The sequence below is a fragment of the Amblyraja radiata genome, chromosome 5, assembly GCF_010909765.2.
Source record: "Amblyraja radiata isolate CabotCenter1 chromosome 5, sAmbRad1.1.pri, whole genome shotgun sequence".
NCBI lineage: Eukaryota > Metazoa > Chordata > Chondrichthyes > Rajiformes > Rajidae > Amblyraja > Amblyraja radiata.
The window spans coordinates 11,624,555-11,638,410 of NC_045960.1; the positions used below are offsets into that span (position 1 = coordinate 11,624,555).

The following is a 13,856-nucleotide window of genomic DNA, read 5'->3' on the forward strand; positions in this document are numbered from 1 at the left end:
CCACTCCGCTCTGGACCACTTGGACAACAAAAACCCATATGTCAGGCTGTTATTCATTGACTACAGCTCGGCATTTAATACCATCATCCCCTCCAATCTGGTTAGCAAGCTCTCAGAACTGGGTCTCTGCGCATCCCTCTGCAATTGGATCCTCATTCACAGACCACAGTCTGTTCGTATTGGTGGAAATGTGTCAGCCTCGATAACAATCAGCACGGGAGCACCTCAAGGCTGCGTGCTCAGCCCCCTGCTGTACTCACTCTATACTTATGACTGCGAGCCGGTCATAGTGCGAACTCCATCATCAAGTTCGCAGACGACACCACTGTTGTGGGACGTATCCCTGATGGAGATGAGTCAGAGTATAGAAGAGAGATCGACCGATTGACCAAATGGTGCCAGCGCAATAACCTGGCTTTCAACACCAGCAAAACCAAGGAACTGATTGTGAACTTTGGAAGGGGTAGGATGGGGACCCACAGTCCCGTTTATATCAATGGGTCGATGGTGGAAAGGGTCAAGAGCTTCAAATTCCTGGGCGTGCACATCTCTGAAGATCTCGCCTGGTCTGAGAACACTGATGCAATCATAAAGAAAGCTCATCAGCGCCACTACTTCCTGAGAAGATTACGGAGAGTCGGTTTGTCAAGGAGGATTCTCTAACTTCTACAGGTGCACAGTAGAGAGCATGCTGACCGGTTGCATCGTGGCTTGGTTCGGCAACTTGAGCGCCCAGGAGCGGAAAAGACTACAAAATGTTGCGGACACTGCCCAGTCCATCATCGGCTCTGACCTCCCTACCATCGAGGGGATCTATCGCAGTCGCTGCCTCAAAGAGGCTGGCAGCAACATCAAGGACCCACACCATCCTGGCCACACACTCATTTCCCCGCTGCCTTCAGGTAGAAGGTACAGGAGCCTGTAGTCTGCAACAACCAGGTTCAGGAATAGCTACTTCCCCACAGCCAACAGGCTATTAAACTCAACTCAAACAAAACTCTGAACATTAATAGCCCATTGCACTTTATCTGTTTATTTATTTATGTGTGTGTATATATATATATTCAATGGTATATGGACACACTGATCTGTACTGTATTTATGCCTACTATATTCTGTTGTGCTGAAGCAAAGCAAGAATGTCATTGTCCTATCTGGGACACATGACAATAATCTCTCTTGAATCTTGAATCTGACAACTGTACTAATTACGAACACATATGCACTAGGAAACAGTGTACGCATATGTTTCCAGCACACACAACATAGAAACATAGAAACATAGAAAGTAGGTGCGAGAGTAGACCACCAGGTCCGTCGAGCCCGCACCGCCATTCGCTCATGGCTGAACACTAAACAGACACACTTACCCACAAACAGTAGACACAAGACACAGAACACAAGACACTACCCTCCCCTTTATACCGCTATCACCCCTCTCCACCCCAAGAACCGCGTGATCTCCTGGGGGAGGCAAAAAAACGGATAAAAACCCAGGTCCAATTCGGGAAAAAAATCCGGGAAATTCCTCTCCGACCCCAATCCAGGCGATCGACACTTGTCCAGGAGATCACTCAGGTCTTACTATACTAACCATACCTAGGTCCATATCCCTGCCCTCTCCCCGTAGCCCCTTATCCCCTTGGCAGCTAAAAAACCATCTATTTTAGACTTAAATATATTTAACGTTTCTGCTTCCACTGCTCCCTGGGGCAGTGAATTCCATAAATTAACCACCCTCTGGGTGAAGAAGTTCTTCCTCATCTCAGTTTTAAAAGAGCCCCCCCTTATTCTGCGACTATGTCCCCTAGTTCTAGTTTCCCCGATCATTGGGAACATCCTCGGTGCATCCACCCGATCAAGGCCCCTCACGATCTTATATGTTTCAATGAGATCGCCTCTCATTCTTCTAAACTCCAAAGAGTAGAGTTCCAGCCTACTTAACCTTTCCTCATATGTCAATCCCCTCATTGCAGGAATTAATCTTGTAAACCTTCGCTGCACTGCCTCCAGGGCTAGTACATCCTTTCTTAAGTATGGACCCCAGAACTGTACACAGTATTCCAAATGTGGTCTCACTAATACTGTGTACAGCTGCAGCAAGACCTCCGTGTTTTTATACTCAATCCCCCTAGCAATAAAGGCCAAAACTCCATTGGCCTTCCTGATTGCTTGCTGCACCTGCATACTAACTTTTAGTGATTCATGTACTAATACCCCTAGATCCCTTTGCGTTGCATTACAACGCAGCTCCTCCTCATTAGTTCTCAGTACCCATTGAGTTATGAATGCTCACTATAATTACCAGCAAGTACACCAAAAACTAGCAAACAATCCAGCTATGAGTCCATGAACACAGCCGGTGAGCTTCTGCTGTACAACCTACCTAGCTCTGATAACAGCCCCTGTTGGTGGAAATATGTTCTCATGAAGTGGTTGAGATCCTCAGATTGGCGGAAGCTGTCCCACTGTTCAGGGTTGGTGTTGAGGGATGGACAGAGGAGCGTGAAGGGGCTCAGATGAGTATTGATGTACAGACACTGATTCCACATGGCTTCAGTCATCCACTGAGCATTAGGACCTTGCTTAAACCACTTGTCGTCTGCATCACCTGTGTAGTATATAATAACCCGTTTAAACAAGACCAGGCTGATGGTATTCTGGACCAACCACTATCCCCCTGACTGTTAGAGGTGATTGGTTATGCAAAATCACTATCAAATCTGATGGGGAGAGATTAAGATGAATGGGACAACAATCATTCACCCCACTGTACCCCAAACGTCTCAGGGAGTGGGGAGAGGGACAGGAATCAAACTCCCACTGTACTCAATCCTCTGGGAATTAACATAGAACCCAGCACAGGAACAGGCCCATTGGCTCGCTATATCTGTGCCAACCATGATGACAAACCTAAACCAATCCTTTCTGCTTGTTCATCATCCATATTCCTCCATTCCCTGCATATCCATGTTCCTATCTAAAAGCCTCTTAAATGCCACAATTGTACCTGCTTCCATCACCAATGCTGGTCGTGCATTTCTGGCACCTATCACTCTATGTGCAAAAAAAAAACTTGCCCAGCACATTACCTTTAAACTTCCCCCTATGAAATCAAAGATCTCCAGTATTCTGACATTTGCACCTGGGTAGAAGGTTCTTACTATCTATCCTATCTAAGGCTCTCACAATTTTATAAGGGGCTGATGTTGTTGACCTCCCCGTGGTGAGGCCTGTCAACTGACCTCAGTCAGGTGAACGACACCAAACAGAGAAAGCAGCAGAAATGCAACCTCAGTCACCGCAGCTTGGCGCCAACCCGGAGCATACACCCTTTTTAGGGCGGGCACCTATGGATGACGAACCAGATGGAATCACCCTGCTGCAGACTTCTGCTGCCTCAAGATGAAGACAATTTTATAAAATGGATCAGGTCTCCTTTCAGCCTCAAATGCTCCAGAGAAAACAATCCTCCTTAAAGCAAATGCCTTGAATCCAGGCAACATCCTGGTAAAGATCCTCTGCACCATCTCAGAAGCTGTGCAGATCAGTCGGTGGGAGAATTAATGGACATCTTAACCTATCCTCACGCTATTCTGAGGTTCCCACATGCTTTAAGAAGGCCAGTATCAAAAACATTTAGCATCATGTAGTGCTTTGATACACTGGTCACGGCATACATTGTCCAGTCTCCCAGACAGCCTTGATCCACTGCAATTCGCCTACCATCACAATGGGTCTATGGCAGACACCGGCCCTACACGCATTCCTGAGACATCTGGATAACAAGGGCACCTAAATCAGACCTATTTATTTTCTCTAGCGCCGCCTTCATTGCCAAAACCCCAACAAAATTCATCTCCAGACACCTGGATGTCGGAGTCAGCATCCCCTCTCTGCATCTGGATCCTCGACTACCTGACCCATAAACCAAAACAGTGAGGATAGGCGTCAAAACATGTTCCAGTGTAATTCTCAACACTGATGGGTTCTCAGCCCCTTACTATACTCTCTGTACACTCACAACTGTCTGGTCAAGTTCTATTCTAGTGCCGTTTACAAGTTTGCACACAGCACGGCCATAGTGGGCCGGATCTCGAACAAAGATGAGATAGAATACAGCGAGGAGGTAAAGAAGTTAGTAACATGGTGCCAGGCCAATAACAACCTCTATCTTAGTGTCAACAAGACAAAGTCACTAGGCCATTGCGTTCAGGATACACGCTCCAGTGAGCATCAATGGTGCTGAAGTGGAGATAGTCTGCAGCTTTAAATTACTTGGTGTAAATATTACCCACAATATGTCCAGGTTCACCCACACTGATATAACCACCACTACCAATACATCTTCCCTGTAATGGGGTAACCAGAACTGCACACGATACTGCAAATGTGGCCCAACCAAAGTTTTATAAAGCTGCAAAATGACTTCCTGACTCTTATACTGAATGCTGTAATCGATGATGGTAAGCATGCCATATGCCTTGCTGACATTAAGATGGAGGTTGCTATTATTCTGCCACCATGTTACTACCATCTTTACTCCCTCGCTGTAATTCATATGTCACTCCTTTATCACTCGATCTACTTGTATTACTACCTTCAGGGAGCTAAGGACTTGGAACCCAAGATCCCTTTGTACATCAATACTGTTAATGGTCCCGCCACTAACTATTTATTTACTCTGTACATTTGACTTCTCAAAGTGCAACACCTCACACTTGAACAGTTTAGTTCCATAATCAGGGATCATTCACCCACTGTAACCCAGCGCTCCTACATAGAGTTTGAACAACATATTGTTGGAGTGTACTCTGATTGCCTAGGGATGTCTTCTTGTTTCCCACATTCGCCAGCACTTCCGAATGGAGGAAAATTTGCCACTCGACTTCTGGAAGCATGCCCATTGAGCCAATGCCACCATCCCATGTCTTGTTCATCCGCATGATGCTGGTGCACAGCATGAAGGAGAGGCAGAGCTGGTGTTCCGTGAAGATTGCATACCAGAGCAGCTGCAGGGTGAGAGAGGGAAAGAGACTGGGATTACAACTCCATACAGAGACCCGAAACATCACCATTCCCGGCAACACCCCTGAAACACCACCACTCCCCGCACTGTCCCTATACACCATCACTGTCACCAAGAGTCGGCGGGTGCGCTGCTAGCTGGCAACCCTGCCAGCAGCGTGTTAGTTTTTCTACTTTTTGTTTTTAAAGTGTGTCAATGTGTCTTTTTAATGTCACTCTGTGTGTCCTGTGTGGGGGTTGGTGTGGGGGGGGGGGGGGGAGGGTAAGGGAGAAACCGCTTCGGCCGCCTCCTCCACGGAGAGGCAACTTATTCCATGTCGCCTCCCCCATGGCCCAACAGCAAGAATCGGTGCGGCCTTTCCCGGAGACGCGCGCGGGGCTTCAGCTTCAGCAGCGAGAATTCTTTCATCGCGGAGAGGGCAAGCCCTCGCCGGAGGTCACCAGGGGAGAGGCAGCCTGAAGCCGGGGTCTGCAGAGCTCCAGCTGGCAGTGTCCTGGGCCTGGGACCCTCATTGGGGACCCGGGAGGAGAAGAGCTCTGACCGCCGGCCCGCGGCCAACTTCTACCGCAGGCGCGGCGTGGACTTACCATCTTGAGCGGGGTCCCTTGCTGGGGATCCCTGGAGAGGAGCTCCGACCGCCAGCCCTGCGGTCTGTGGTGCTTCTGGCTGCGGAGCGGCGTGGACTTTAAATCTTCGCCTGCCGACCTGCGGCCTACATCAACTTCAAGCCGCGGTCTCCGGTGGGGAGGCACCGATTCAGGACTTATCTGGACTTACCTTGTCTGAACATCTGGATGCCTGCAGCGGCGACTGCGGAGGGTTAAGGTCCCGACCACGGGGGAAAATGGAGGACTGACCAATTTTTGTGCCTTCCACCACAGCGATGAATGCTGTGGTGGATGTTTGTGTAAATTGTTATTGTGTGTTCTTTTTTTATTGTTCCGCTGCTGGCAAATTCATTTCACTTGCACTTTAAAACTTGACTTGACTTGACTTCCCCACACTGTCCCTAAAGACCATCACTCCCTGCACTGTCCCTATACACCACAATCCCCACACTGTCCCTAAACACCACAATCCCCACACTGTCCATGAACACCACCACTCCCTGAACCACCCCTACACACTTACACTTTGTACTGTCATGGATCAAGAGTGTTAATTGTTTTATGTACCAGGAATTAAGCGTTGAAATTCTTACTTGCTGTAGTTCTACAGGCCCATCATCTATAAACCACCACTGTTGGACTATCCCCTTATAAGCAGCACTGGGTGCAGTCACCTAAACAACACCTCATTAGTGCTGGCACTTACACACGATCACTTGGAGCTGCCAAGCACGTAATGTCAAATTATAGCACACATACAGATTCTGAGCAAATATGGCAGCACAGTGGAGCAGTGGTAGAGCTGCTGCCTTACAGAGCCAGAGACTCGGGTTCGATCCTGACTACGGGTTTTGTCTGTACAGAGTTTGTATGTTCTCCCTGTGACCGAGTAGGTTTTCTCCAGGTGCTCCGGTTTCCAACCACACTCCAAAGACATGCAGGTTTGTAGGTTAATTGGCTTTTGTAAATTGTACATATTTCCTATTATGTAGGATAGTGCTAGTGTATGGAGTGATTGCTGATCGGCACAGACTTGGTGGGCCGAAGGGCCTGCTGAACCTCTAAAGTCTAAATCAAAGTGTAGGGGAGGTTTAGACCATTGAAGTTGTGTATAATGGGAGGCTATTTGGAAGAATTTAATGAAAGAGAATTTTATTAATAAGAATGATGAAAATCAGAGCCTTAATTCCTCACGTCATCCAACCTTCCTTACACCTGCCTACCTTGCCCTTCATGCTAACAGGAACATTATATTTCCTGGACTCTTGTCAGCACACTTTTACAAACATCCCACTTTGACGTTATTTTTCCTTCAAACAACCTACTACAATCAACTGTCTAATACCCTCATAGCTGGCCTTGTCCCAATTTAGAATATTAACTCATCCATAACAAATTTAAACCTAATAGAACAGTGGTCGCTGGTCCCCAAACAATTTCCTGAGACCAGATCAATCATTGCTCTCTCCCGTGTTGGACCCTCTATATATTGCCAGGGGAGATTTTCTTGAAAACATTTGACAAATGTTGTCACGTTTAAACCTTTTGCATTATGACATTCCCAGTCAATATTGGGAAAGTTAAAATCTCTTTGGTAGGCATGGACAAGTTGGGCCAATGGCCTGTATTACTCTAGTTCCATCCTCGAAAATTCTAATCGCTTCAGAAATCCACGATGACTTTGTCTAATTTTGTCGCTATTTTCTAAGTGCTCTGTAATCACATCATAGAACTGTAAAGCACAGAAACAGTTCCTTCGGTCCACAATGTCTGTGCCAAACATGATACCTGTGGAAGAAAAATTAATATCCTTCCTCATTTAATTTTGATTGGAATTGAACAAGGTAACGAAATGATGTTTTGGATATGACAATTGACATCTCTCGCTTGACCAGGTGCAGAAATTTGTGGGAATCAGCAAAGTAAGATTAGGTGTATTATCTCTTGTCTGGGAATGTGTTGAAGGGTGGATGGTACATGAAATAGTAGAGGAGGTAACAAAGCTTGTTTAACTTTCTGTGAGGAGTTACAGTAGATCACCCTCGCCCCTATACAAGATACAAGATATATTTATTTGTCACATGTGCCAGTTGGCACAGTGAAATGTGATCACCATACAGCCATACAATAAAATAAAGAACACAACACACGATAGAGTTCAACATAAAACATCCTTACACAGCAGAATCAAAGGTTTCCCACTGTGAGGGAAGGCACCAAAGTCAGTCTCTTCCTCGATGTTCACCCGTGGTCGGGGCCTCCGGAGCCCTCCGCAGTCGCCGCTACGGGCAGCCCGCCGCTCAGGCCCGCTCACCGGGATGTTGACACTCCGATGTCGGAACGGGAGGCCAACCTCAGCGTCTTGGACCTCCAAATTGGTCGCTTCCCACCGGAGTCCGCGGCTCCCGACGTCCCCAGGCCGCGCTGGGCGGAGATGCAATGATGGCAGCCCTCGGCAAAGGGCCCCAGGGACTCCGCGATGTCGGTCAGCCCCGCCCGCGTTGGGAACTCCGTGAACCACAGCCCCGCGATGTTGGAACAGCGGGCCCAACGCTCCAGAGCTCCAAACGACGGTCCAGGAAGGCATCACCCGCTCCGCGGTGAATCCAGCGCTGCGCCGCCGCTGCCGAAACTCTGGTCCAGTCCCCGGTCTCCGGTAGGAAAGGCCGCTCCGATCCAGTGGTAGGCCGCGAAGAGGGGGGTCGAGGACGCGACTTGGAGAAATAGTCGCATCCTCACCAGGAAGCGACTAGGAAACGGTTTCCCCTTACCCTACCCCCACCCCCCCCCACATAGAAAAACGAAAGAATCCCCAAAACAAACAGTTTAGACAAACTAAAATTTAAAAAAGATAGGAAAAAACAGACAGGCTGTAGGTAGAGGCGCCTTCAATGCAGCGCCCCTAATGCCCCTCGCTTGTGGTATAGGAATGTTACTGTAAATGGGAGGCTTATGATTGGCTTGGAGAAGGGATGGTGGCGCGGGCCGTCTGAAAGGTGAGGTAGAATAATGTCAAGATGTCCCTTCTATTGTGTTTGACTCGTATTAACCATCTGTTATTGAATAAGGTTAACATAAGCGAAAAGTTATGACTAATGAAATAATTGGTACCCATGTAGTAGATAGTATATTTTCGTATAGCTGGATCTAACGAAAAGCAAAAGTTGTTTACTGCACAGTATAACTGTCGGCTAATTCTGCTGTGAAGTCAGAGAATTGGTGAGCAGTTTTCTGCCGCCATCTCTCCATATCATGCAATAAAGTCCCTTGAAGCAAACCTGCGAAGTCTGTAACTTTTCGTTTTTCCTTTAATTTCCATTTAAATTAATTTCTTCCACAATACCCTTGCACCTATTTAATAGCATCTTCAACGCCAGTTTTGCGTTTGCTTCCACAACCACATATGGTAATAGATTCCAGGTACCCACCATTCTCTGCATTAAAAAAACTTACCCTCCACATCTATCTATATCTATCTATGTATTACTAAAACTCTCATCTTATTTGTTTGTTTGTATGCGTGCATGTGCGTAAGATCTCAAAACCCCTCCAAAACAGCACATGATAGCGCTCCAATTTTTAGCACAACTATCTCACCATTGTTCTGGGATGTAAAAGAAACACGTTATGTTCAGATTGATGTTATATTTTACAAGTTCTTGACATTTTAAACTTTACAAAAATCACTTTTCAAACCTCCTTTCCACTTGCCCTGCCCGTTGGCCACCTTCGACATCACAATGACTCGCAATGGGATCCGGAATCTCATTTACATTAAAAAATTGCGATTTTCAAAAGAACTCAGTTTTAATCAAATTCTTCTGTTTTCATTGACAGCTAACATTGTGTTTAGGTTATTTTAAAGAAAAAACGTGGTTTTCATTGAGAATTTTTAAAAAACATTGTGGGGTGGGGTGGGATGGGGGCAGGGGGTTTCATTAAAAAAAACATCTTGATTTTCATTGTGGGGGTGGGATAGGTGGGAGGTGAGGAGTGGGGGAGCTGGGAGAGGGAGCGGAAAGGGAGGAAGAGGGAGGGGAAAGTGGGGGAGGTGAGGAGGGAGAGTAGGGGAGGAGGGGGATAGAGAGGAAGGCAGTGGGGGAGGTGAGGATGGGGAGTGGGGGAGTGGGATGGGGGGCAGGTGAGGAATGGGGGAGCAGGGAGATAGAGGGAGAGGAGAAGGTAGGGATGGGAGAGGGGTTATGTAGGGAGGGAAGGAGTGACAGAGTAGGGGAAAGGAGAGCGAGCGAGAGGTGAGGGAGGAAGTGGGGGAGGGGAGGAGGAGAGGGGAAAGAAGATTGAGGGTGAAGAGGAGGGGAGGGAGTGCTGGGGATGAGGGGGCATGGAGGAGGATAGGGGTAGGAAGAGGGATGGTGTGACGCAGTTGGTGGAAGGTTGCCATGACTCGCGTCACAATGGTGATCTCTGGCGTCACAATGGGAACCCCTCAGCCGTGCCTGCGCAATGGGGGCTATGGGTCAGTGGTGGAACATTGCCTTGGGGGACGGAGCCCAACGGGTCTGCACCTGGTCTAGTCTCTTTTAAACTTTGCTCCTGTCACCTTAAAACTATGCTCTCTAGTCTTTGACATTTCCACCTTGGGGAAAAAAGATCTGACTGTCCACTCTATCTATACCTCTCATAATTTTATATACTTATATCAGGTTTCCCTCAACCTCGCACACCTTCGCAAAAACAATCCAATCCACCTACGACGCCCCTAGCATTTCCCTGACTTACTAATGTTAGGCTAAGCAGCCAGTAGTTCTTCTCTCACCCTCCTTTTTTTGAAAAATATTATTGCAAGGGATAGTTGAGGAAGGGAATGACTCAGGTGGAGAATCGGAGCTGTTCAGCTGAATGGCCAGGTTTGTCCCTCAAGTACAATGCTAAGCAAACGAACAAGAAGGGGGTTGCTCCATTGGGATTCTGTGTCTAGTGGAATGGTGTTGAAACATAGAAACATAGAAAATAGGTGCAGGAGGAGGCTTCGAGCCAGCACCGCCATTCATTGTGATCATGGCTGATCGTCCCCAATCAATAACCCGTGCCTGCCTTCTCCCCATATCCCTTGATTCTACTAGCCCCTAGAGCTCTATCTAACTCTCTTAAATCCATCCGGTAAATTGGCCTCCACTGCCCTCTGTGGCAGGGAATTCCACAAATTCACAACTCACTGGGTGAAAAGGTTTTTTCTCACCTCAAATGGCCTCCCCTCTATCCTAAGACTGTGGGCCCTGGTTCTGGACTCGCCCAACATTGGGAACATTTTTCCTGCATCTAGCTTGTCCAGTCCTTTTATAATTTTATATGTTTCTATAAGAACCCCCTCATCCTTCTAAACTCCAGTGAATACAAGCCTATCCTTTCAATCTTTCCTCATATGACAGTCCCACCATCCCAGGGATCAATCTCGTACACTGCCTCAATCACAATGTCCTTCCTCAAATTAGGAGACCAAAACAGTACACAATACTCTTACCAGAGCCCTATACAACTGCAGAAGAACCTCCTTTACTGAAATCCTCTTGTTATGAAGGCCAACATTCCATTAGCTTTCTTCACTGCCTGCTGTACCTGCATGCCAACTTTCAGTTGTACCTAACCTAACCCCATTTAGATAATAATCTGCCCCCCTGTTTTTGCCGCCAAAGTGGATAACCTCACATTTATCTATATTATACTGCATCTGCCACACATCTGCCCACTCACTCAACCTGTCCAAGTCACCCTGCAACCTCCTAACATTCTCTTCACAGTTCACACTGCCACCCAGCTTTGTGTCATCCACCAAGTTGCTAGCGTTGCTCCTAATTCCCTCTTCCAAATTATTAATATATATGGTAAACAGTTGTGGCCCTAACAACGAGCCTTGCGGCACTCCACTCGCCACTACCTGCCATTCTGAAAAGGACCCGTTCACTCCTACTCTTTGCTTCCTGTCTGCCAACCAATTTTCTATCCATGTCAACACCCTAGTCACCAGTCTCCCATGCGGGATCTTATCAAAGGCTTTCTGAAAGTCCAGGTACACTACATCCACTGGCTCCCCTTCATCCATTTTACTTGTCACATCCTCAAAAAATTCCAGAAGATTAGTCAAGCATGATTTTCCTTTAATAAATCCATGTTGACTTGGACTAATCCTTTTACTGCTATCCAAATGCCCCATTATTACCTCTTTAATAATTGACTCCAGCATCTTTCCCACCACCGAAGTCAGGCCAACTGTTCTGTAATTCCCCGTTTTCTCTCTCGCTCCTTTCTTGAAAAGTGGGATAATATTAGCTAACCTCCAATCCACAGGAACTGATCCTGAATCGGTTGAACATTGGAAAATGATCACCAATGCGTCCACTATTTCTAGAGCCACCTCCCTGAGGACCCTGGGATGCAGACCATCAGGCCCAGGGGATTTATCATCCTTCAGTCCCATTAGCCTACCCAATACTATTTCTCATCTAATGAAAATTTCTTTACCGCAACCCCCCTTGATCCTCTGTCCTCCAGTACTTCTGGGAGATTGTTTGTGTCTTCCTTAGTCAAGTTAGATCCGAAGTACCCGTTGAACTCTTCTGTCATTTCCTTGTTCCCCATAATAATTTCACCCGTGTCTGCCTTCAAGGGACCCACATTTGACTTTGCTATTCTTTTTCCCTTAACATATCTAATCAAGCTTTTACTGTCCTTCTTTATATTCCTGGCCAGCTTCCCCTCGTACTTCATCTTTTCAGCCCATGTTGCCCGTTTTGTTTCCTTCTGTTGTCCTATGAAAGTTTCCCAATCCTCTGGCTTCCGGCTACTCTTTGCTGTGTTGTACATCTTTTCTTTTAGTTTTATTCTATTCCTAACTTCTCTTGTCAGCCACGGTTGCCTCCTACTCACCTTAGAATCTTTCTTCCTTTTTGGAATGAAATGATCCTGCGTCTTCCGGATTATGCCCAGAAATTCCTGTCATTGCTGTTCCACCATCATTCCTGCTAGGATCCCTTTCCAGTCTACCTTGGCCAGCACCTCTCTCATGCCTTCATAGTCCCCTTTGTTCAACTGCATCACTCACACTTCCGATTTAACCTTCTCCTTCTCAAATTGCAGATTAAAACTATTCATATTATGATGACTACCTCCAAGCGGTTCCTTTACCTCGAGTTCAAATCTGGTTCATTGGACAACACTAAATTCAGAAGTGCCTTTTCTCTGGTCGGCTCTATTACAAGCTGCTCTAAGAATCCATCTCGGAGGCATTCTACAAACTCTATTTCTTGGGGTCCTGAACCAACCTGATTTTCCCAGTCTACCTGCATATTGAAATCCCCCATCACCACAGTGGCATTACCTTTGTTACATGCCAGTTTTAACTCCTGCTGCAACTTACACCCTACATCCGGGCTACTATTTGGGGGTCTGTAGATAACACCAATTAGTGTCTTCTTGCCTGCAATTCCTCAACTCAATCCACAGTGACTCTACCACAATCATTCCTATTCCAAAAAAGTCAGTCCCTGAGGACCTGAATGACTTTAGACCGATTGCACTTACACCAGTGATTCTGAAGTGCTTCGAGAAACTAGTCCTGCATCACATCAGAACCAGCCTACTTCCCTCCTTCGACCCACATCAGTTTGCCTACAGAGATAACAGATCCACTGAGGACACCATCGCCATAGCAACTCACACCGCACTGAGCCATTTGGAACATCAGGAAAGCTACGTGAGGATGTTATTCATTGATTATCGCTCAGCATTCAATACAATCATTCCAGACATTTTAATCAGCAAACTGCTTGACCTAGGCCTCTCCTCCCCCATCTGCACATGGATCAAAGACTTTCTCACAAACTGCCCACAGAGAGTTAAAACCGGCCCCCACATCTCCTCCTCCATCACACTAAGCACTGGCGCATCTCAAGGCTGTGTGCAGAGTCCACTCCTTTACTCCTTATACACCTATGACTGCACACCCGCCCACCTGTCTAACACCATTATTAAATTTGCTGACCACACAACTGTCGTCGGGCTCATCTCAGGGGGGGACGAGTCAGCGTACAGGGACGAGATACAGCGACTGTGAGAGTGGTGTTCAGTAAATAACCTGACACTGAACACAACCAAGACAAAGGAGCTAATACTGGACTTCAGGAGGAAACGGGACGTGGACCCGGCCCCGCTCTGCATAAATGGGACCTGTGTGGAAAGGGTGCAGACTTTCAAATTCCTAG

The 13,856-nt window shown here is 47.0% G+C and overlaps 1 protein-coding gene across 1 annotated transcript in view; it reads right to left on the bottom strand.

The window, feature by feature from the left end:
- dnah14 (dynein axonemal heavy chain 14) overlaps nucleotides 1-13,856 on the bottom strand; it is a 435,381-nt gene that overhangs the window by 40,695 nt on the left and 380,830 nt on the right. The window contains 2 exon segments of the mRNA XM_033020484.1: nucleotides 2,387-2,611; nucleotides 4,814-5,012. Of these exon segments, the coding sequence (XP_032876375.1) occupies nucleotides 2,387-2,611; nucleotides 4,814-5,012 (424 nt within the window).